The 25,389-nt window shown below is 39.8% G+C and overlaps 2 protein-coding genes across 4 annotated transcripts in view; both read left to right on the top strand.

Moving 5' to 3' along the window:
• The window catches only part of HEATR5B (HEAT repeat containing 5B), a 90,391-nt gene extending 89,561 nt beyond the window's left edge, over window positions 1–830 (top strand). For 2 of the 3 annotated variants that reach the window (XM_060117881.1, XM_060117880.1), the window contains exon 36: window positions 39–830. In XM_060117881.1, coding sequence (XP_059973864.1) covers window positions 39–343 — 305 coding nt within the window. In that variant the 3' untranslated portion in view covers window positions 344–830. The remainder of the gene's footprint in view (window positions 1–38) is intronic. The other variant, XM_060117882.1, reaches the window with a different exon arrangement.
• A 12,653-nt stretch (window positions 831–13,483) lies between these two features.
• STRN (striatin) overlaps window positions 13,484–25,389 on the top strand; it is a 110,536-nt gene continuing 98,630 nt past the window's right edge. The window contains exon 1 of the mRNA XM_060117708.1: window positions 13,484–13,872. Within this exon, the coding sequence (XP_059973691.1) occupies window positions 13,639–13,872 (234 nt within the window). The 5' untranslated portion in view covers window positions 13,484–13,638. The remainder of the gene's footprint in view (window positions 13,873–25,389) is intronic.

The raw sequence follows: 25,389 nt of genomic DNA, 5'->3' as shown, positions 1-25,389 counted from the left end.
TTATTGTAATTTTCAGACTTTATCTTTGTTACTTGCAGGAGTCCAATTACTTGCTCTTTTAGTTCCCACTTTGATCTCTTACCTGCTGGATGAAAATTCTTTTGCCTCAGCAAGCACAGCTTCCAAAGATCTTCATGAGTTTGCTCTCCAGAATTTAATGCATATTGGACCTCTGTATCCACATGCTTTCAAGACAGTAATGGGAGCGGCTCCTGAGCTGAAAGCACGTTTGGAAACTGCTGTTCGAGCAAGCCAAGCCAGCAAAGCTAAAGCAGCCGCCAGGCAGCCGGCCCCAGCCGTGCATTCTGCACCAACAATTAAGCTAAAAACAAGTTTCTTTTAATGTGCTGTTTCATTCGTTTTTGTTTATTTTGTCAATTAGCACCTAATTATTGATAGCCACTGTATCATTCCAGTCTATAGGTTCTACTTTATTTGTATATAGGAATTACATGCTTCCAAGTAGGGTAAGTCAAATAATGCTCACACTGGTTTCTGATTTTGAAGGAATGATTTTTTTTTTATTATGTGGTGAATGGGCTTTCATTTTCTTCCTAATAATGTTTCTCTTTTACTAATTTATTTTTTAAACACTGAGCCATAGCCTTTTAAATTAAATGCAAAAACATTGTATCATGTAGTTGAGCAGCCTATTGATATTGTCAGGGGAAAAATAGGTCATATTCAGCATCTGTTATAAAAAAAATTAATTGAAAAGCAAGCTGAATTTAAATTTTGAAGTAATCAAAATAATGTAAAGTGTTGGTTTCGCAGTGTATCTATTAAGAATAAAGTTACATTTTCTTAGCATTTCTCAGAAAGTCCTTACCTTTCAGATAGATCTTTTTACTTTCATATTAGATTACTAAATTATACTTGTGTATATTTTAGTTAGCTAAATTAAAACTCATTTAAACATTCATTAAAATGTTTCAAATGTGGAATAATGTTCTGAGTTTTTTTAATGGCTAAAATTTGGCCTCACTTATGCTTTGTAATTACAGAGCCTTGAGTCTGGCTCTGATGGTTAGTTTCATTCATCAAATATTTATTGACTTCCTACCGTGTATAAGGCATCAAGCTAAGTGCTGCAGGGCATACAAAAATGAATTAGTCATAATTATAGTTATGCCAATCTCTCATGCAATGGGAATTTTACCACGTCAAATAGATAATTGATGACATGAATGTTTGCCACAGTGTTTAGCACACTTTAAACACCAAGTTTTACCACACAGTGTAATATAGACTGAACCTTTCTGAACATTCCAAAGGAATACCTATTCATCATCTACTACCTCCTACTTATTCTCTCTCATACCCGCACTGATTGGCAGCTAATACAGCCTTGCCTTCCTCATTTAGTCTTTAGATCTCAGATAGGTGCGTTCTCACCTATTTTCTTATTCACTTTTATTTCTGCAGGGTTTTCTTTGTATTTTACACCTGCTTTTCCAAAGTTATTCTTGTTTTTTAGAGTTTTTTTGGTAACACTTACCGAGATACAATTCACACACCATACAATTTGCCCATTTTAAATGTATAATTCAGTAGTTTTTAGTATGTTCACAATGTACTATAACCATCACCACAGTCAGTTGTGACCATTTTCATTACCCCAAAAAGAAATCTGGTACCCTTTAGCTGTCGCCCCACAAGCTCTCTGCTTCCCCCCAGCCTTACACTATTGCTGGTCTGCTTTCTGTCTCTATCAATTCTATTATGAACATTTCATATAAATGAAATCATACACTATGTGGTCCTTTGTGACTGGCTTCTTAACATTTTTAAGGTTTATCCATGTGGTAGCATACATCAGTACTGCATCCCTTTTAATGGCTGAATACTATTCCATTCTATTTATATTATATTTTGTTTATCCATTCATTAGTTGATGGACGTTTGGGTTGTTTTCACTTTTTGCCTATTACAAATAATGCTGCTGTAAACAGTTGTGTACAAGTGTTTGCGTTACCCTGTATTTTCATTTAGCTTGAGTGTATACCTAGGAGTGGAATTGCTGGCTCAATGGGAACTCTGTGTTCAACTTTTTAAGGAACTGCCAGACTGTTTTCCAATCTCCTTGTTTCTTGCACACATAACCGCTTTTCACTCATCTATTTATAAAGTATGTTTATTTCTGCCTTGGCTATTTTCTGCTGTTCTTTGAACCCAGGCTTTTCCCATCATTTCCTACTTCAGGATGGTCTACATCATGCAGTAGCAATGGTTTGCTCTCTCTCTCTCTCTCTCTCTCTCTCTCTCTCTCTCTCTCTCTCTTTTGCCTTCTCTCCCTCTGTCTCTCTCTTTCTCCCTTTCCTCTCCCCAGTACATCTTTATACTTTAAACTCTTCTGAGCCACTGACAACTAGTTTTCTATAATCATATCTATAAAAGGAATATCTGTTTGAAGAATTATATTTATTAATTTGTTTCACTGCTCAACTTAATATAAGAAAATACCTCTCGTTTCATTTGTGAAACAGAAAAGGGCCTTAATCTTACCTGATGAACATAAAAGCAGAGTCAGAGGCCAAAGGAAAGTCAATTTTATACATTATTATAAATTAATTTTAATTATAAAATTTGCATTTATTAAATTTTGGGGAAAATTACCACAATTCACCACACAGACCAAATTACTGTTGATATTTTAATCTGTTTCCTTCCACATTTGTAGCCATCCTGCAGGTAGGATGTTTTATCCACTTATTTTATAAGCATTTTCCCATAGAATTATTCTAATAATATGGGATAGATTTAGTAACCATCTTTTCCATAGCTACTTAGTAACAAATGTACGATTATTGACTTAGCCATTATCCTATGCTATGGTACTTGGTTTCTAGTTTTTATATTAAAATAAGTAATGCTGCGTTTGACTTTTTAAGAATGAAACTGTAGATTATTTCTTTGGGATAGATTTCTTAAGGGGGTTATAAAAATATGACAGGTTTGAATTTTGATACACATTGCTGAATCTTAGAAAGTGACCCTTTTTGAAATAGCAGACATGAAAATGAAACTGTGTCATTGTTTACCAAATTCCTTGGAGTGCCCTTAAATCTCCCCAAATATTTTGATATACCTAAATGTTTTTTAAAATGGCATTTTAGTTGGCTGTAAGTCATTATTAAGTGAATAAGAAGGACTTAATGAAGTTGGGCTGTTTTTAGTAAAACTATACTTGTTAAACAAGGAAGTTCACAGTCCTGCTCTACACACTGTGGGCCCTCAGTGTGTGTGAAGGAGGAGGCCGACTGAGGGAGTTGGAGGTTCACCTTCAGATGCCACATGTCAAGGGCAATGACAAACTGGTGTGTATCCAAGCCAAGTGATATAGAGGAACTAAGGATAAGAAAGGGCAACATGATCATTAACCATCAGATAGGAGGGTCACATAGTGGGCCACACCAGTAAGTCAATGTTTCAAGTAAGTGGTTTGAAATAGAACTTAAAAGAATTTTCTAAGAGACCCATTGAAAAATGATTGCTTTGTGATAGTGCATTCCTTGACATTGGACACGTACAAGGAGAACTTGAATCCCTGTCTGTCAAAAGATTTTGTGATAAGATTCTGTAATGCTCTCTTATTCATTCATTGGACAGTTATTAATGGGACACTATGATGTGCCAGGCATTGGGAATACAATAGTGAACAGTCAAGCAAAGAATCTACAATGATATGTTTACATTCTGCCTGGGGACGGAGAGAAAATAATCACAGGTTGTGATAACTAGGAAAGAATGGTATGAAGCAAGGTGTGATAGAGGATAATAGGCAAGGATTCCTTCGTGGGGTTGTCTGGAGCCCTAGCCTTCCTTCTGCTCTTCAGATTGCATAAGTGACTACCTACCATTGGTTGTCTCAGAAACTCCTCAAACTCAACTAATTTAAAATTGATTTTAAATTGAACTCTTCACCTCCTTATCTAAAACCTGCAACTCATGGTCTCCCAGTAAACCACACAGCTATTTTATCCTGATGAGTAAGCTGTTCATAAATTTTAGTATCATCCCTGGCACTTCCCACTTTCTCCCTCACTATGCTTAGTTCATCACCAAGTTTCCTAAATATCTCCATGTGTCTTTATTGTCTTTATTACCATCCTAATCCAGCACCACATTTTTTTTTTTTTCTTTTTTCTTTTTTGCGGTATGCGGGCCTCTCACTGTTGTGGCCTCTCCCGTTGCGGAGCACAGGCTCCGGACGCGCAGGCCCAGCGGCCATGGCTCACGGGCCCAGCCGCTCCGCGGCATATGGGATCCTCCCAGACCGGGGCACGAACCCGTATCCCCTGCATCGGCAGGCGGACTCTTAACCACTGCGCCACCAGGGAGGCCCCAGCACCACATTTGACTGCAGAATAGCAAAGTGGTTGTTGAGGATGGTAGGGTCAGTCTGCCTGGGTTGGAACCTGGCTCTGTCACCTACAAGATGTGTAAACTTGGGCAAGTCACTTGTTCTCACTGTGCCTCAGTTTCTACGTTTGTAAAAAGAGAAGAATTCCTATTTTATAGAGTAGCTGTGGGTTAAATGAGTTAATACTTGCAAAGGGCCTTAAAATAGTGCCTGACCCTTAAAAAACAATTTAGAAATGTCAGCTAATATTATATTGCTCAGGCAGGAACTAAAATCATCTTTATATATTCAAATCTGATACCTTGCTGAAAACTCTTCAGTTGGTTGCCTTACCATAAAGACCAGTTCCATAAAGTACCCTCAAGCCCCTGCATAATCTGGCCCCTGCCTACTTCATCTCCGCATTTTATTTCATCTGATCCTGTAACCATATGCAGTATACCTACGTGTCAAATGAAGATAACCTTGGTACTTCCACATAGGGACATTGTAAGGTTCAAGTTAATGCATATAAAATGCATTATTTTTATTGAGTAAATGCTTAATAAGTACCAGCTGTAAAAAATAGCAATTACTTCCTTTGTGTCAGCTATATTGGCCTTCTTTCAACATGTCAAATGCACTACAATATTTTTTCATTAGGTGTTTGAATTTTGCTAAAAAGCTCCATTTCACCTTCTTCTAGCTAGTTTATACTCATTGTTCATGTTTTAATCTGGTTACATTCTCATAAAAATGTTGCAGCATTAATTTGATTATGCCGTATACTAAACACTGTATTACTTAAATTATCTTTTTCTCCTGTAATGAAAATGTATGTATTGGTTCTTTAAGCTTGAATACAATCAGCTCATGGGTTGTAATGTTACACATTTTGAGTTCGTGTGAAAGTGTATACGAGCTGGTTCAAACCACTCCTCTTGTTACTTCATGTCCTGCAGCTGGGGGGAAATCTGGGCCAGGAGATAACATAGATAATGGTAGGATTTTCCATCACAGAGGACAACTGCAAGTGCTAAAATTAACGCATATTGAACAACAGTAGCATATTGAGGGCCTGCAGAGTAGAGGGAGAGATGCATCACACGTAAAATAAGTTAAATCTTTTTTGAAAAATCTTAAGGACACATGGTCTTCAAAAATTAGAACACAAATGTACTGAACCTCTAACCTCATTCATTTTTCTTATTTTTCTAGCACAATGCCCAGATTTGTCCCCCACATCATGTTTATAAGAAAATAACATATCACATTTAAATTCTTTTGAGAACTGACTTAACGTATGTTAAAGGACTGGACTATCAGATGGTAGTTTGGGGTGGAAGGTGCTGTCCTGAGCAATTCAAGCCTAAATGAAGATTGGGTGTTTCTGCTGAGAAAAGTCTCCACCTGGGAAATGAGTGGTCCCTGTTGCATAGTTGGCAGGAATAGCCAGCTTATAAAAATGTCCTTCTCTCCCCACCCCACCAAGGTTATTTTTATGTAATGAAGATTACATTAGTTGTCTGAAATTCAATTCCTGCCTTAGAAATAGGGGCACCATAGTTATATTTTTTTTAAAGAAAGAAAAGAAAAATCTGTTGAGTAGAACTTTCATTGGCTGGAAAATTTAAAAAGAGAAGGGTAGAGAAGCAAGAGATGAAGTTGATGGGGAGAAAGGATAGGAATGTGTTTTTAGGAATAGTTTATCTTTGCTTATAGAAATAGAATCTTCAGTTGCTCACCATCGATATTCCAAGAGAAGTCTTACTACAGCTTCAGAGCTATATTATCATTTTATTGCCTCCCTGTGTTAGATATTTAGATTTCTTAAAGCAATCCTGAGTTTAGATTTTAAGTATTTATTTCTCTAAATATCAGTCACTACAAATTTAAAACCAATGTTAATTTCAAGATTAAATTTTGTTTAGTTATTTATTAAAATGAAATTTAATTTTGAAATTGAAATTAGGTAACTACTTTCAACCAAAAAAATAATAGTCATAATAATTATAGTCAACAATAGAAGCTATTTCCCCACCCTATCAGAAGACTGTGATGTAGATTTAACTTCTGGACTCCAAGAAAAATTTCAGATAATAGAATTCCTTGTTTCCCAACTTGTGATTGGCTGTTTCCCCAGCCCTGTCTTTACCAGACTTCAAATCTAGGGAGTAAAGTTTGGAGACTCAGGAAAGGTGGAAGCAGGGACTGGCCCCATGAATCAGGCAGAAAGAAGAGGTGAGAGAAATTAGGGAGCAGGCAGATGGTAGAAGAGACATATACAGTGGGCTATTGCATGCCCCTCTGCCCCAAAGTTCTCTTCAGCCTAGCAGAGCCCTCTCTACAGTCAAGTGGTCTACCCTTCTTTTTTTCTGGCCAGAATTTGCAAAGAGCTATCAAGTTCAGTTTGAAGGCTTTTCTTTGAGCCGTTAAATAGAGATCCAAATAACTGGTCATTTTGGATAGTTTTTTTTTTTTTTTAATAGCCACTCATTTCAGTAAAAAAAATTTTTTAAGCAGATGAATTATTTGTCATTTTGGGGAACCATAATCCCCACCCCATAAAACACACACATATAAACCAAAAACTAGCAAACACTCCAATTACCTAAATAACCTTTGAGCGTTTCACAATTTCTCTCTTTACACTGGTTATACTAATATATAAATCAACATTTCAGCAGCTGCTCTCTGTGCTCGGAAAGGAAATCCTACTTTTTGTGTCACAGGCTTTATTAATCACAGAATGAAGTGATCAGAAAACCAGCAGCAACACCCTGAGGTCTGAAGACTTCATGGTTGAGCACAGATGTTACTTTTTTTTTAAAGATTATTTTAACTCTGCTGGATTAAAGTTCTGAATAGGGGATGAGAAAAGAAAAAACAATTATTGAGCCCCTAGTAGTCATGATTTTCAGTTAGTCTGTGAACTCGTACTACAGTAAAAACTATCATATTCAGTATATATTATACTGTCAGGCACTATGCTAAGGGATTTACATTTCTTCTCTCATTTAATCTTCACAATAACTTTGTGAGGTAAATACTATTCTCATTTTAAAAATGAGAGAACTACCGCTAAAAAAAGTTAAACTATTTGTCCAAGATTTCCAGGTTTTGAAAGTTGTAAAGTGAGGGAAAAGATTTAGATTTAACTCATTACAAATACCATGTCCTTTCTAGTTATTAATGTTTTCAGTATATTTTTTTTGAAATTCAAAAACATTTTTGCTGTTGTATCTGAAAATGCACATCCAGAGAGGACTCCAGGAGGTTTGCCATATTCAGTTTCATGTTCTGGGTGGTAGTTGCATGCAATTGTTCAGTTTGTGAAAGTTCCCTGAGATGTTTACTTAGCACTTCTGAGGTTTTCTGTACCTGTGTTATATGCGATAAAACGTTTACTTTAAAAAGGTAATTCCTGCTGAACACAGAAAATGTGACAGACAGGCACAGAGAAAACAAATCACTGGTAAGCTCACTACTCAAAAATTAGTATTTTCAGGAGCGGATTCAGTATAGGAAGAAGTGATGAGATTCATGGTCCTTATTTTCTTAAAGCAATTTAGAGCAAAAGAACTCTAAGGGAAGTTCTTTTAAAAGTAATGATGTTTTGGGGCTTCCCTGGTGGCGCAGTGGTTGAGAGTCCGCCTGCCGATGCAGGGGACACGGGTTCGTGCCCCGGTGCGGGAAGATCCCACATGCCGCGGAGCGGCTGGGCCCGTGAGCCATGGCCGCTGAGCCTGTTCATCGTCCGGAGCCTGTGCTCCGCAACGGGAGAGGCCACAACAGTGAGAGGCCCGCGTACCGCAAAAAAAAAAAAAAAAAAGTAATGATGTTTTCTGTTAAATGACAAAAGAAATATTACCAGATGTGGAAATTTGTGGGGGGGGGAGTAAATTTCTTTAATATAGCCACTCTTAATAGTTTGGTGTACTGAGTGAAGGTTTGTAACATGATAGATCATAAATACTATTTTATGTGTAAATAAGTCCTTGAAAGGCAAAAAGGTATTATAATAAGGTCAAACTATGAATTAAAGCAGTGCTGTTGTATATATGTGATAGTCCAAGTTATCTCTATATTTATTTATTTATTACCTTTTGACCCCACTCATCCATTTCTCCTACCCCCCACCACTGACAACCACGAATCTGTTCTTTTTATCTATGAGATTGATTTTTTAGGGTTTTTTGGTGTGTGTGTTTTTAAATATATGTATAAGAGAGATCACATGGTATTTGTCTTTCTCTGACTTATTTCACTTAGCATTGTGCCCTTGAGGTCTATCCATGTTGTTGCAAATGGCAAGATTTCATTCTTTTTTATGGCTGAATAATACTCCATTGTATATATATACACTGCATATTCTTTATCTGTTCATCCTTTGATGGACACTTAGGTTGTTTCCATGTCTTGGCTATTATAGATAATGCTGCAATGAACATGGGAATGCAGATATATCTTTGAGATAGTGATTTCGTTTCTTTCAGATATATACCCAGTAGTGGAATTGCTGGATCACATAGTAGTTTTATTTTTAATGTTTTGAGGAAACTCCATATTGTTTTCCATAGTGGCTGCAACTATTTATATTCCCACCAATAGTTCCCTTTTCTTCACATCCTTCCCAACACTTGTTATTTCTTGTCTTTTTGATTATAGCCATTCTAACAGGTGTGAGGTGATATCTCATCTTAGTTTTTATTTGCATTTCCCTGATGAGTAATGATGTTGAACATCTTTTCCTGTGTCTGTTTTGGCCATCTGTGTGTCTTCTTTGGAAAAATGTCTATTCACATCTGCCCATTTAAAAATCTGATTGTTTTTTACTGTTGAGTTGTATAAGTTCTTTATATATTTTGGACATTAAACCCTTATCAGATATATGATTTGCAAATATTTCTCCCATTTAGTAGGTTGCCTTTTTATTTTGTTGATGGTTTCCTTTGCTGTGCAGAAGCTTTTTAGTTTGATATAGTCCCACTTGTTGATTTTGCTTTACTTGCTTTTACTTTTGGCGTCAGATTAAAAAATCATCACCAAGACCTATGTCAAGGAGCTTACCAGTCAGACAGAGAAAAACAAATATCATATGATATCGCTTATATGTGGAATCTAAAAAAAAAATATTACAAATGAACCTATTTACAAAACAGAAATAGAGTCACAGATGTAGCAGACAAACTTACGGTTACTAGGGGGCAAAAGGGGGGGGGATAAATTGGGAGATTGGGATTGACATATACACACTACCATATATAAAATAGATAACTAATAAGAACCTGCTGTATAGCACAGGGAACTCTTCTCAATACACGGTAGTATATGCATATGTATTTGTAAAACTGATTCACTTTGCTGTACAGCAGAAACTAACACAACATTGTAAATCAACTGTAGTCCAATAAAAATTAATTTTAAAAAAGGAGCTTACCACTTATGTTTCTTCTAGTTTTATGGTTTCAGGCCTCCCATTCAAGTCTAACCCTTCTTGAGTTAATTTTTGTGTATGGTATAAATTAGTGGTCCAGTTTCATTCTTTTGCATGTGGATGTCCAGTTTTCCCACCACTATTTATCAAAGAGACAATCTTTTCCCATTATATATTCTTGGCTCCTTTGTTATAGTTAATTGACCATGTATGTGTGGGTTTATTTCTGGGCTCTCTACTTTGTTTTATTGACCTATGTCTGTATTTATGCCAATACCATACTATTTTAATTACTATAGTTTTGTAATAGAGTTTGAAATCGGGGAGCATAATGCTTCCAGCTTTGTTCTTCTTAGGATTGCATTGACTATTCAGGGTCCTTTGTGGTTTCATACAAATATTAGGAATACTTGTTCTATTTCTGTGAAAAATGCCGTTGGAATTTTGATAGGGATTGCGCTGAATCTGTAGATTGCTTTGGGTAGTATTTAACAATATTAGTTCTTCCAAGACATGGGCATGGAATATCTTTCCATTTATTTGTGTGATCTTCAATTTCTTTCTTTAATATCTTATAGTTTTCAGTGTACAGGTCTTTCACCTCCTTGGTTAAATTTATTCCTAGGTATCGTATGCTTTTTGATGCAAATGTAAATGGGATTCTTTTCTTAATTTCTCTTTCTGATAGTTTGTTGTTGGCATAGAGAGATACAACTGATTTTTGTATATTGATTTTTTTTTATCCTGCAACACTGCTGAATTTGTTTATGGGTACTAACTTTTTTGATGGCATCTAGATATAGTATTATGTCATCTGCAAAGAGTGACAGTTTTACTTCTTTTCTTCCAATTTGGATGCATTTTATTTTCTTTTCTTACTTAATTGCTCTGGCTAGCACTTCCAATACTATGTTAAATAACAGTAACAAGAGTAAATATCCTGTCTTATTCCTGATCTTAGAGGAAAAGCTTTCAGCTTTTCACCATTAGTATGATGTTAGCTGTGGGTCTGTCATAAATGGCCTTTATTATGTTGAGGTACATTCCCTCTATACCTGCTTTGTTGAGAGTTTTTATCATAAATGGATGTTGTACTTTGTCAAATGCTTTTTCTGCATCAATTGAGATGATCATATAATTTTTATTCTTCATTTTGTTCATGTGATGTATCACATTGACTGATTTGCAGATTTTCAATCAGCCTTGCATTCCTGGAATAAATCCCACTTGATCATGGTGAAGGATCCTTTTAATGTATTACTGAATTTTGCTAATATTTTGTTGAGGATTTTTGCACCTATGTTCATCAGGGATATTGGCCTGTAATTTTCTTTTCATGTGGCATCCTTGTCTGGTTTTGGCATCAGAGTAATGCTGGACTCATAAAATGAATTTGGAAGAGTTCCCTCCTCTTCAATATTTTGGAAGGGTTTGAGAAGGATTGGTATTAATTCTTCTTTGAATGTTAGGTAGAATTCACCAGTGAAACTCTCTGGTCCTGGACTTTTGTTTATTAGGTGGTTTTTGATGACCAATTCATTCTCCTTACTAATAATTGCTTGGTTCAGATTTTCTATTTCTTCCTGATTCAGTCTTAATAGGTTGTATGTTTCTAGGAATTTGTCCATTTCTTCTAGGTTGTCCAATTTGTTGACATATAATTGTTTGTAGTTGTCTCTTATGATTCTTTGTATTTCTGTGGTATCAGTTGTAACATCTCCTCTTTCATTTCTGATTTTATTTATTTGAGTCCTCTTTCTTTTTTCTTGGTGAATCTAGCTAAAGGTGTTATGGGTTCTTAAACAGTTACCATTAAATTTAATCATGTTTTATAGTATGTTATAAATGTATTTAAAGGAATTGTCAGACATGTCTTCTATTAGAGGGGGAAAAAACTTTTAACATTCAAAACTTGTAAGATTACTTAAATCCTTCAGATGAAAAAATATGCCATTGTTGCATTATTGTCCCCTTGATACTCTGATAGATCTGACAAGTAAGAGAGGAGGCAACCTGTTAACAGAACTAGCAATCAGGAATTCTGGTTTCTAGTTTTGACTGTGCCACTCACTCAAAGCCTCATTGTGAACAAGTTCAACTTCTTTGGACTTTAGTTTCCTAAACTGTAAAATGAGAGGATTGGGTAGTATCTCAGAGGACGCTTACAGCCAAAATAATTTACGACATAGGGAATTTGGTCAGGCCTGGATTAAACTTTTATTACAATAAAGAATGAATTCATAAAGCTGAAAAGTTCAATTACTGGGAGAGAGAGCTAGCCATCTTTGCAACCAGATTAGATACAATGTGTTTCCTGTCCTTTCCACAAGTAGCAATGGGAAGAGGGGGAGGGGGGAGCACAGGGACAGGATGTCCTTCCCTGACATGTCACTCACCAGCCTATATCTTTACATTTTTTCATGGCCATAAGGTCTGATATCCCAGAATTCCATCCCACAAAAAGAAGTACAAAATGACTTGCTATGGGGACAAAATAAGTGGTTAATTTCAAGTTCATTTGTTAAATTTTTTTCAGGTGCCTTCCTTTCATTATCGTTGTAGTGTGAATTTATAGTGACATAACTTCAAAGACTTGGGAGAAGGATAACATTTAGAGAGAAACACTTGAAAGGACTTCGGTGTGCTTTCGGTAGGCTAATACTATCGCCAGTTTGCAAATGAACGGTGGAAGAAACTGGGAACCCGACAAGTGAAAAGGGAGAAGTGCCTGGATACCTAAGATAGCTCTAGGGAGCAGAAAGGGACTTTTGTTTTTTCAGGTAGTTGAACTTTAAGGCACTGTGAGAATTGACTGTATATTTGCCAGTCTCCCTTTGATGACAGGAATTGTGTCATTTATCTTTATATCCCCAGTGACAGATAGCACTTAGAGTCAAATATTTGCTGAAATGACTAATGAAATGCCCGGGAATAAGAAAAAATGAGATTGAAGTAACAGAGCCTTGGCTATCCGAAACTTTTACAGGATTTACTGCAAGATTAACTACAAAGGGAAAAGGACTTCAGCGGAGTAGTGTTTCAGTTGAAGTGTCAACAAACCAGAATTTGGAATAAGCAGAAAGCTGCTGTATTGAGTCCAGGAGAGAGATGATCAGAGTTCCTTCTAAGTGAAAACTGATCAGGCAACAGGTTTGATTGAACCCTAAGTGTAAAAGAAAGGCAGGAGCGACAGCGATACGGAAATGTACAGAACTCCGGAGTGTCTAGGGTCAGAGAATCACCCAAGTCGGAGTAGAAGGGAGAGGTCTGAATGTGCTGGCTGGAGGACCCCGGTCCAGGCGCCGGACTGGCGAAGCTCGCTTTGAGCTTGTTTCTTAGCAGAACTACCAGGAAGCCCTAAAAGATGTGCAGCTCGGGCTGGCATTGCAGCGCGATAACTTCCGTGTGTGTGTGTGTGCAACAGCAAGCGCCGCCCGAGAACTTCCGCGTGCGAGGGAGACTGCAGCACCACCCGCCAGCGCCCTGCCCCTAGAGTGAGGAAACCCGCGCTCCCCGCCGGGGGGAGGCCCCCTCCGTCGCGGACATGGGCGGGACTGGGGCTGGGGCTGGACCGCGGCCCCGCCCCAGCCGATCGCAACCCCACAGGCCGCCCGGGCCGCGCTCGCCGGCGCCACGCCCCGCGACTACATTTCCCAGCAAGCCCCGGGAAGCCCGCGCGCCGCAGTTGACCCATTTCCCGGCCCGTCCCGGGCTCGGTCGGCCCCCGCGCCCAGGCGGCTGCTCCCTGCTGACTGGGGTGTGGGCGGGGAGCGGCGGAGGGAGGAGGAGGCGCTGCTGGCCGCTGCAGTTGCCTCCGCTGCTGGGCGCCTGGGCAGCTCCCCCGGTTCCCGCGGCCGCCATGGACGAGCAAGCGGGTCCCGGCGTCTTCTTCAGCAACAACCACCCGGGTGCCGGCGGTGCCAAGGGTCTCGGGCCTCTGGCGGAGGCTGCCGCGGCCGGCGACGGGGCGGCTGCGGCGGGGGCGGCCCGAGCCCAGTACAGTCTCCCGGGGATCCTGCACTTCCTGCAGCACGAGTGGGCCCGCTTCGAGGTCGAGAGAGCCCAGTGGGAAGTGGAGCGGGCGGAGCTGCAGGTAAAGACCCTCCCGGCCTGGCCCTCTTCATCCCGCCTCTTCGCTCCCTTCCGCCCCGCCCCGGACCCTTCCCCCTACCCCGCTCAGCCCTCGCTCGTCCCCTCCCCCTTTGCTCCCGCCCATCCCATCCAGAGCCTTGTCCCCCTCCTCCCTTCACCTTTGCCTTTCGCTGACCCCACTTCCTCGACCCAAGTTCCCACTCCCGCCCGTGATGCGCTGTTTACCCTCCCCGCACCTTTTCATCTGCTCCTTCCCACTCTTAACTCTCAGGCTCATTTCAGCGCTCTTGCCATTCCACATCTTAAGTCTTCCCTTTCAGTTTACTAATTGGGCTGACAGTAGTTTTGCGAGACAAGCAAATCATCTCCTGTCCTAGTGAGTCCCATCCTAGGTCTAGAGACGGTCCCCGTAAAAGGTATTGACAGTTGGCGCCTGTCTGTAAGGAAGGTGATCAAAGAAGACCAGAAGTTGTGTCCGTGGGGCCTTGACTTTAGCCAAGAAGCTGCTCTTGGGCCAAAGTGTTACTAGGAATGTCAGCTCCCTTTTTATATATGTAAATGTTTCTTCTCTTCCTTCTCCCTCACCCCCTCCCGCGTTTCTTTTAGCTATTTCAGGTTCGTGGATTTTGAATGAAGGACCTAGAGGATCACAGTCAGATGATGGTTCAGGGATGGTTTTCAGTTCTCAGGATCTGAAACTTCCTAAGGGTTAATTTTCTGTTCAAGGTTTTGTGAGATTGACTTGTAATTTAAAAGGAACTAAAAGGGGCTTTAAAGTTGATTACATTTCCTTTCATAATCTGCAATGTAAAGTATTGGGTTGGCCGGAAGGTTCGTTCGGTTAATGAATACGTTGTTCAATAAAGTTCTTGGTGAAAATGAAAAATGTGTCTCTTATTTTTACTGAAAACCGAACGAACTTTTTGGTCAGCCCAGTATATCCAGGGAGGAAGCTATTGTGGGCTCTTAGAAGAATGAAAGTGAGGCAGATATTTTGCAGGCCATTCTGAATTGGTAAGTAGGTTTCAGTGGTTGTACTTAGAACTTCCAAGGCACTTCCAAGGCATATACCAATTTCACAAAGAACTTAAAGAACTCTGAGTGGCTGTGCCTTTCTGTTTTACTGGCTAATCCTGTATGCTTATGAAATCTGAGTGTAGTTTTGGTTGGTGAAACACTTGAAGTTAAAATGCTACCCACGGTGTCACCGTTTTGGGTAGCATGTATTTTCTTTGGCACTTAAAAAAAAGAAAAGGAGAAATAGAATCATGTGCTGGAACAGGCTGCTTTGGTGGAGTGGAAGTGGTCATGGAAGACGCAAGCAGAAAGGGTTATAATACAAGCTGTGGTTGCTGCCAGCTCTGTGACCTTGAGGAAATCCTTTAACCTCTTTGAACTTCACTTCCATCATTTATTCAGTATATTCATCGAGTGCTTATACTGTGCCTCTAGGCCCTGGGATTAACAAAACCGACAAAGCCTCTGCCCTCATAGAGCTTATGTTTTAGTTGGGAGGCAAACAGTCAGCAAATGCAACTATATAGTATACTGATCCACAGTGCAGCTGCTATGGGAAAAATAAATCAGGGTACAAGTGTAGAGTGTGATAGGGGCAGCTGTTTTAGATGGAGTGGTCAGGGAAAAATTTGTAATTTTTCTCATCATGAACTAACAATGCATTCCATAAGTGAGCTTGTGGATTTCAGACTTAACGGAAGTATTAAAGGCAGGCTTTAACTTTAATGTTGTACGGTTGTGGATAATGATTTTTGTATGCAGCTGCTTAAACTTTAATTTCTTATCCAGTTTAGGGAATGTAAGATAAATCACACTACTTTGTTCAAAAACAAACAACAATTCTTACCTCCTTACCTGGGAAATTTGAGAATTTCCAACCTATCTCAACTCCTTTCCCCCCCACCCCCACATTTAACTTTTCAATTTACCTGTAACTGTAGTTACTCTTTAGTTACGCCCCCTCTATGCCTTCCCCCAATGTATACACACATACACATACTACTTACTGGGTTATTTATCGCAAATCTTAAACTTCTGGTAGGTTTCCCATTGGTGCTCATCATATTAAGGGCACTACATTTTTACAGTATCTTTTGGTTTGTGCTCCAGTTAAATTAAGCATCCATGGAGAAACTTAGAAAATGTGCCATAGTTTTTAAACAAAACAAGTATGTGTTTTGGAAGGAGAGAGTTCACAGGAATCTGTGGTCTTTGACCCTCTTATTAGCATAATTGAAAATATATTTTAAAAATCATCTCTTTACATCAACATCATTAAATTTGACCATGTCCTTTATTTTTCTTTTCCCATTGGAATTTTTCTAGAAAAACAGTAGGAAATAAGAATTGAATGAATGATGATGAAATTTGGATCAGTTGGTATCCTCCTTTTATTTTTAAATCTCTGCTTAAGTCATTAACACCAGAGTCAACAAAAATACCTTTAAGATTAGGTCTAATTTGTCCCTTCAGGAACCTGTCAGTCCTGCTCTTTCAAGTTGCCAGGGCAGAGTTGTGAAAGGCAGTCCAAGCTCTCATCTCCCTGGCCTGCCGGCACCACTTCCTCCTTCCTTAAGATCTTGGGAGTAAGGAACTGGCCACATTGTGCCAAAAACTTATTGGTCATTTTTTGCCCCCTTGCCCATCTAGGTTAATATAAAATTCTCTTTTTACTTTTGGCAATCCCCCTCCTCCCTCACCACCACCATTCATATGAGAATAGGTAATTCATGGGACAAGAATGGTTAAGGTTATTATTGAGCTTTATATTTGTGAAAGGAATTGGAGATAGAATACAAATCATAACATTTGAGAGAATTTTCTGTGTATGAGACATTGTGCTAGATGATTTCAAAGAAACAGTCTTAATTGGAGTGATAGAAGAAACAAAATGCAGTAGAATCAGTGTTTATCATTTGGGGGCTTTACATTTTCTTAGGCTAGCATAAGAGAGGAGGGCTAGTACTGAATGGGGAGATTAGTAGGAAGAAAGAATTTATGAAGTAATGAGAACCTAAGGCTCAGTATTTGAAAATTACTGACTTCTGGGAAAGAAGCATGTAAGTAAAAAATAGAAGGTATTGTTCCTAGATTTAGAAGTTTGTGTGTGGTCGGGGAGGCTCTGCTCTCTACCTGGAAATGCTGAATTGCATGAAAAAAGGTGATATGATTGAATATTAGGGCACATGGTACGGAGGCTCTGTACTGGAATGTTTATGAGTCTGGGTTTTGGCATTATTGGTTCATATTTTCATTCAACAAATGTTTTCAAGTACCTACTTCATACCAAGTCCTGTTCTAAGGCACTGGAGAAACGATAACAATTAAAACAGATCCTACCTGCATGAAGCTTAAATCGTGGGGGAAGACGGGCAGCAATAAATGAATACATTCATCAAACGTTGGGTGGTAATAAGTGCCATGATAAGGTAGGGTAAGGAGGCTATGGAGCGCTTGAGAGGGTGGAGTGGGGAAGAAAGGCTTTACTATTGATAAGGTGCCATTTAAACAAAGACCTGAAAAGGTGACATCTGAGGAACGAGTGTTCTAGGCAGAGGGAACAGTAGGGGGAAGGGGAAACATGCTCTGAATGTTTACAGTGTAACGAGGCAAGTGTGGCTGGAGTAGAGGAGGAGAATGGAAGAAATGATGTCAGAGGTACTGAGTCTTGCTCATTGTAAGGACTTTATTTTTAAAGCAACTGTTGAAATGTTTTGAGCAAAAGAGTGACACCATCTTTAAATGGAACCCTTTGCAAGGATCCAGAATAGACTTGGAGGGGAGAAAGGGGAGACAAATCAAAGTCTAGTTAGGAGGCTATTTTAATAATCCAAGCCAGAGATGAACTAGGGTAATAGTGACGGGATAAGTGAATAATATTCACACGTGATACATCCTCAAAATATAATGGATCCTGAATACATTTTTGGAGGTAGAACTAGCAAGATATGCCGAAGGATAGGTTGTGAGATTTGAGAAAAAGGGGAGTCAATTATGACTCAATTATTTTGACTGAGCAGCTTCATAGGACTATTGTGAAGGCTTACTGAGCATTTATTTATTTATTTATTTATTTATTTATTTATTTATTTATCTTTGGCTGCTTTTGGGTCTTCGTTGCTGCACGCGGGCTTTTCTCTGGTTGCGACGAGCAGGGGCTACTCTTCGTTGCAGTGTGCAGGCTTCTCATTGCGGTGGCTTCTCTTGTTGCGGAGCACGGGCTCTAGGCACGCGGGCTTCAGTAGTTGTGGCTCGTGGGCCCTAGAGCGCAGGCTCAGTAGTTGTGGTGCATGGGCTTAGTTGTTCCGCGGCATGTGGGATCTTCCGGGAGCAGGGCTCAAACCCATGTCTCCTGCATTGGCAGGCGGATTCTTAACCACTGCGCCACCAGGGGAGCCCTACTGAGCATTTAAATGGACAAAATAAGCACTTAAAATGGCAGTTTATTTTTTATTATTATAACTATTATTTCCAATTACAGTGAAAGGCAACATGGCATAGACCTGGATTTAAATCTTTGCTTTAAAACTTACTATTTTATTTCATGCTAAAAATATATGTTTACCGTAATTCTGACCTCTCAGGACCTTAGTGTCCTTATTTGTAAGGTGAGGCTGATAAACTACCTTGTGAGAATTAAATGAGATACTTTAAAATATCTAGCAGAGGTCTGGTACATAACACAAAGTAAGTGCCGAATAAATAAATGGTAGCAAGTGCATGATGTTAAGTTTGTACTCCAGTTTGTCTCCTTGTCCCCAGAGAAAAGCAGAATCTTCAGTCATAAATCTTCTAAGGCTAGAGCATGTTAAGTGTCATCCTGGGACCATGCAGTCTAATACTCTGGGTCTGATCGTGGTGCTCAGGGACATTTATGGAGGAGTGAATTATTGCCATTCCATAGCAATCAGTCTCTCTCCCCGCTGCCCTCGGAGCGCCCAGACAGGTAGCATCAGGGCCACTGTGAGGGGGGACACGGTGAGGGAAGGCCGGGAGGAAGTGGGGGCCACCCTGCGGTATCCTGTCCCCTCCTGAGGCACCATCAGGTGGGATCCAGGGTGGGACTCAGTGTCCAGGAGCCCAGGAGAGGCCACGGGGACCCTCAGGCCAGGAAAGGCAGGCCCGAGGCGGGCTGCCCTGGGGCCCAGGGGAGCAGAGGCAAGATTCCTGGGAGGAGCGGACTCCCCCGGGCAGCCGGCCACCACGCTCCTGGCCTGGTGGGTGGTCACAGCCCATCTTTCTGTTCCCCAAGGGGACTCGCCGAGAGAGGGGGGGTGGCCAGCAGTGTGACCCGTCTGTCACGTGAGCTGGGCGCCCAGGCTGGATGTGAGCTCCCTCCAGAGCACGTAACAGGCGGGGTTCACTCACGGGGCTGGCCGCCCCGACCCGGCCCTTCGGCGCCCTCTCGCCTCATCTGTCCGTCAGTCAGCCTCAAAACGTTGACTGTATACTTGAAATGTTCTTGCTTTTCTTTATAATCCACTATGTGTCTGTTGTTTGGAACATATAAATTTCTCTGAATATGTTTGTCTTAATCTTGCGTGACTTTTTGGATAAATTATATACATTTACCAGCCACTCTATAAAACTAATCTTTGGTTTTATTTGGCCTTTTTAAACCACTTCCTTTTAACTTGGAACAGGTGAACCCCATTGTGGTATGGTATAATTTTGTAAACAGGTTCGTTTTTCATTCTATTCATATTCTTGACAATTTATAATCTTTAAATATATTTTGGAAAGATTATAGAGGTTTTACTCTTTTAAAGCATATCCTACTGTTTGTCACTTTAGTTCAGTGTTTTTCAACTTTAGCTGCAATCTTAGAATAATCTGGGAAACTTTAAAAAATATTCCTTTCCCTGGCCTATACCCCAGATCATTTAAATCAGATAAGAATTAGGGGGGCCATGGCATTAGTATTCTTTTCAGTTTCCTGGTGGCTCTAATATACAGCAAGGATTGAGAACCATTGCTTTAGTTATCCTTTTCTGTTATTATGTATGTTGGTGATTTCAACACTTGTTTTTGTATTCCAGATATGGATGACTTTTTATATAATTTGGGATATAATTTCTGTTATTTTCTATTATTCTTTCTGATGGTACCTAGCATTTTTAGGCAGTAGAATATTACAGTTTGAATCACCTCCTGCTGAATGAGAGATATAATGATATAGTAATCTTTGAGCTGGAATAACCTTTGGAAGTAATCACCTACAACTTTCTTTTAGGGGTAAAGTGAAGCCCAGAGAGGGGTTAAATGACCAAGAATGAAATAGGTTTCATACAAGCCCTGTCACTTAAATCTCCAGATACGTTTATGGTTTTTAAAAAACTTCTCAAATACATTATCTTCCTTGATCCTTACAACCTTCTCAGTTAATCAAAGTCACACTAATGTGACTTGTCATTTCCCTTTTTATTTTAAAACAACAAACATGGAGATTTTACTGTGTTCTATATACTGTTCTCTAGCTTATTTTATTAGCTACATTTAAGATTTCCTCTTGACTTTGGTGTTCTGTAGTGTCATTGTGATGTGTCAAGGTATAGATTTCCTTTTATTTTATTTGGGAATTTGTTAGGCTTGAATCTCTAGATTGACATCTCATTAGTTCTGCAGAATTCTTGGTCATTATCTCTTTAGATTTCTCCTCTAATTCTCTTTTCTTTTCCTTTTGGGTCTCTGATTACATGTATCTTAGTCCTTCTTTATCTGCTCTATATTTCCCATTTTTTTATCACTACATGCTTTATTCCAGATAATTTATTCTGATTTATCATCCAGTCCATTAATTTTCTCTCCAGTTGAATCTAGTCTTTTTTTTTTTTTTTTGCGGTATGCGGGCCTCTCACTGTTGTGGCCTCCCCCGTTGCGGAGCACAGGCTCCGGACGCGCAGGCTCCGGACGCGCAGGCTCAGCGGCCATGGCCCACGGGCCCAGCCGCTCCGCGGCATATGGGATCCTCCCAGACCGGGGCACGAACCCGTATCCCCTGCATCGGCAGGCGGACTCTCAACCACTTGCGCCACCAGGGAGGCCCTGAATCTAGTCTTTTAAGGTCATCCAGTGAGTTTGTGATTTTGGTTATTCTTGAACTTCAGTTTTGGTTCCATTTATAAATCTGCTGCGTCTTTTCTTAGCAGCCTCCTATTCCCTGAAGATATTTTCAGGGTCATCTTTTATTCTTTAAACCTAGTAAGTATAGTTATTTCTTTTTCTTTGTTTTTAATTAATTTATTTATTTATCTTTGGCTGCATTGGGTCTTTGTTGCTGCATGCGGGCTTTCTCTAGTTGCAGCGAGCGGGGGCTACTCTTTGTTGTGGTGCATGGGCTTCTCATTGCGGTGGCTTCTCTTGTCGCGGAGCACGGGCTCTAGGCGCACAGGCTTCAGTAGTTGTGGCAGGTGGGCTCAGTAGTTGTGGCTCGTGGGCTCTAGAGCGCAGGCTCAGTAGTTGTGGCGCATGGGTTTAGTTGTTCCGCAGAATGTGGGATCTTCCGGGACCAGGGCTGGAACCCGTGTCCCCTGCATTGGCAGGCGGATTCTTAACCACTGTGCCACCAGGGAAGTCCCCAGTTATTTCGAAGTTGGTGTCTCTCTTCTTCCTATGTGTGAAGTCTTGGAGGTCCCTTTCTGTGGTCTGCTGTTTTTGCTGGCTTCTGCTCACGATGACTTGTTTCTTTGTATGCATAGATATCTGTGTGCTGCTCGCTGTCCTTTAAAAAGTATAGGACTAAATCAGGCCTCAAATAAAGGTATCTTCTTCAGAAAGTTTTGCCTTTGTTTCTGGTGGGTTTCTAGAGGCATTACCTAGACTGAACCACTTTAAAGCAAATTCGTTGCTTGAAGTTTTGGACCACCCAAATAGTTGACGCCTATTTTGGTTGTAAATACTTTTGTGGACCAGTATACTTCTGTTTCACCTTTGCCTTGAGGGTATAGGCCCTTTAGGGCCTTAGCTAAATGTATATCTCCTATTAGACTGTATACTCTTGTTGGTTCTGGTCTTTGCATTTTGCCTTTTGGGTCCTGCAAAGCTGTCAAAACTGAAGCTCGGATTTGTTCTGATTGGTCATCACCAAAGGGCAAAAGTAGCTTTTGTTCCCTTACCTCATGGGTTCCCATTTTCCCTTCAATTTTGGTCAAATAATTCCTTACTTTCTTACCAGCTTTACTTTTTAAGATGATTGTAGAAATATTTTATCTAGAATTTTTAGCTCTTTTCAGTAGGAGAGTTGTTTCACGGCGTTGTTACTAGAAATTAAATTCTCGTATATTACTTTCAAAAACTGACAAATAAAAATGGCCCCAATAATTATTTGGGGAGAAATATCGTTGATAGCATTTCTTTATCAAGAGATGTGCCTATTTAGCCCTAAATATTATTTACTATCTAAATTACTTTTCTTTGTATTGGTAGGAGGCTACTTACAACTTTTCTCCAAAATTTTGGTAATTTAGGCAGAATTTAAAACAAACCCCTTTACTAATCAGCCTTTGAAAGATGTTTGAAAGTCCAAATAATTGGGACTGGTTTCCCTTTGTCAGCCTACTATGTACTTGATGTCAGCTACACTTTTTTTTTTTATACTTTTTGATTTATGAAAGTTTTAATTCTGGGCCATTAGAAATAAAATTGCCCTTGGGATCTTTGGAGTTTCTTGCTTTGGTTGCCATTTTTAAATTAAATTAAATTACATTTTATTTTATTTATTTATTTATTTATTGCGGTACGCGGGCCTCTCACTGTTGTGGCCTCTCCCGTTGCGGAGCACAGGCTCTGGATGCGCAGGCTCAGAGGCCATGGCTCACGGGCCCAGCCGCACCGCGGCATGTGGGATCTTCCCGGACCGGGGCACGAACCTGTGTCCCCTGCATCGGCAGGTGGACTCTCAACCACTGCACCACCAGGGAAGCCCCTGGTCGCCATTTTGATAAAACAATTTATTGACCATCATAATTTGACAGTGGAAAGTGTGGATCTTCTAGTCAGACAGCTCCATAACTTCTGATTTATAATTTTTTGGACCTCATTTTTATTTATTTTACTTTTTTTTTTTTTTTTTTTTTTTTCGGTATGCGGGCCTCTCACTGTTGTGGCCTCCCCCGTTGCGGAGCGCAGGCTCCGGACGCGCAGGCTCAGCGGCCATGGCTCACGGGCCCAGCCGCTCCGCGGCATATGGGATCCTCCCAGACCGGGGCACGAACCCGTATCCCCTGCATCGGCAGGCGGACTCTCAACCACTTGCGCCACCAGGGAGGCCCCTATTTTACTTTTAAAATTTTTATTTATTTAGTTTTTGGCCACGCTGCTTGTGAGATCTTAGTTCCTGACCAGGGATTGAACCTGGGCCCTTGGCAGTGAAAGCGCGGAGTCCTAACCACTGGACCACCAGGGAATTCCCTGGACCTCACTTTTATTTGTAAATTGTAGATAACATACCCACCAAGCAGAGTAGTTGTAAGGTTTTTAAAAGATAAAATATGCACAGTACATGGCCCATAATAGGTGTCCAATAAATGGTTTGCTCTTCTTGGTTGAAATTTCTAGGGACAGAATGCATTTGATTGTATTATTTATTTAAATCATGTTTTAGAAGCCATCAACTAGTTTCAGTGATCCATTTGGCATAGTAGCTGCTTACATTCTCTTTGCCCTATTAGTAGTGATTTAAGGACAATAAATTGACAGTAGTGAAAGCAGGGAGCAGCCCAGAGATGGCAGTAGTAGGTGGTAATAACTTGTAGGCATTGCAGACTGGAGATATAATAGAGGAAAATTGTAGTTTGGGAGAGAAACCTGAGGAAAGAAAGAGAAGTTGAAAAGGGGATAGAAGAAAAGAATAGACAGGGAAAGGAGCAGAGAGGTTGAGGGGAACATAGGCAGACAGGAGGCAGAAACTGCACTGCACACATTCACCTGTTCTTAATTCCTAATGGATGTATTCTATAGTCTTCATTTTAGCACTTAACTATTGTAGAATTTTAAGGCTGACAGGGATAGACACTAATCATACTTTTACCTCCTGAGGGACCTTAGAACTTAAGCAGTCTCATCCCTTGTTTTATCATTTAGAGCCAGAGAGAGGAAGTGAATTGTCTTAGATCACTCTGTGAGTTGGTGTAGATTGAGGTTGGAACTCAGGAGTCCCAGTACTCAGGCCAGTTCATTGTTCTCCATACCACATTGTCTCCTTTTATTGATCCCTCACCCTGAATGACTGCTTCTGATCTGAAATAGACAAGAGAATTATAATATTTACCTGAAATCACTACTAATAGGGTGAAGAGAATGTAAGCAGCTACTATGCCGAATGGATCACTTAAACTAGTTCGTGGCTTAACTGTTTAGGTATGCTTTGAATAGCTGTCATAATTTAAAGAAAATTCTTATTTATTTCAAGCTTTTCTTCAGGTAAAATAATTTAATGAAACAATTATATTGTAAGGGGCTTAGGAAGAGTCTTCAACAATTTATGTTCCTCAAATGTGTTTAATAATGTATCACTCTAGTTTCTTTTAATACTTTTATTTATTTTTGTGTAGTGAATATTGAAATAAAATGTTTATTTCTTTTTTAAAAATGTCTGCAAATTTGGGACTTTTGCAGCTTGCTCTGAGAATAGCCTAATTAAGTTCTGTGTATATTTATTAATATAGTTTGTATGTATTGATCATATGTCAAATTTTGTGTAGTGCTTTAGTTATTAGGTTATTCTTAGCTCACCTACTTTACATATGCTATATTTGAACAGAGTAATATGTCAATCATGTATTTGCTCTTATGCAGTAAGGTATTTGAGGAAATAAAAATCACCTTCTTTGGCAGACTTTAATGCTGTTTAACCTTTATTATAAAAATACCCTATCTGAACAAGATGATGGGATATTAGAAAATACTGTTATGTAAGAAGGAAAATTTGTCATAGAGTTAGTTAGAAGCAGTATGGCCAAAGGAAAATGAGTAGGTATTTTGTTCTGGAGATAAGATAGGGAGAAAAATAAGGGAGCAGAAGCCCTGGAATTCAGGTGAGCTCTGGGAAATATTGAGTAAGGTTGGGTGGAATAGGTATTTTGGGTGTGGTGAGTACGTTCTGGCATAACTGCACTACAGGGATCCAAAGAAAGGGTGGGGCCGGGGGGGGAGTGTTTCATCACTGTACACACAGGTTTTATTAGCACTCATTTACATGTGACAGAAATTGGATCCAGTACCAGCATATCTAGTTAGGAGAAATAAACACGATGTCAAATTCCACAAGGGTGATACCAGTTTCACCTAATGGAAAATTACAGCCCAGTCTGGGACTTGTTCTCAGTTTTTTTGTTTATACCTCCTAAATGAGAAAGTTAAGCTGTGAGCTAAGGAGCCTAAATGATAGGCACAACTAAAACCTGCTCCTGAGGAATGTGGGTTCCTATCAAGCTGAAAGGAGGGAATAGGAGGAGCCTGGGGATCTGGGTCAGCATACTTACTGAACTTGAAAAAGCAGTCA

This window comes from Mesoplodon densirostris, chromosome 14 (assembly GCF_025265405.1).
Source record: "Mesoplodon densirostris isolate mMesDen1 chromosome 14, mMesDen1 primary haplotype, whole genome shotgun sequence".
Classification (NCBI taxonomy): domain Eukaryota; kingdom Metazoa; phylum Chordata; class Mammalia; order Artiodactyla; family Ziphiidae; genus Mesoplodon; species Mesoplodon densirostris.
Note: the sequence above shows the minus strand (reverse complement) of the source record. Positions and strands in the feature narration are given on the sequence as shown.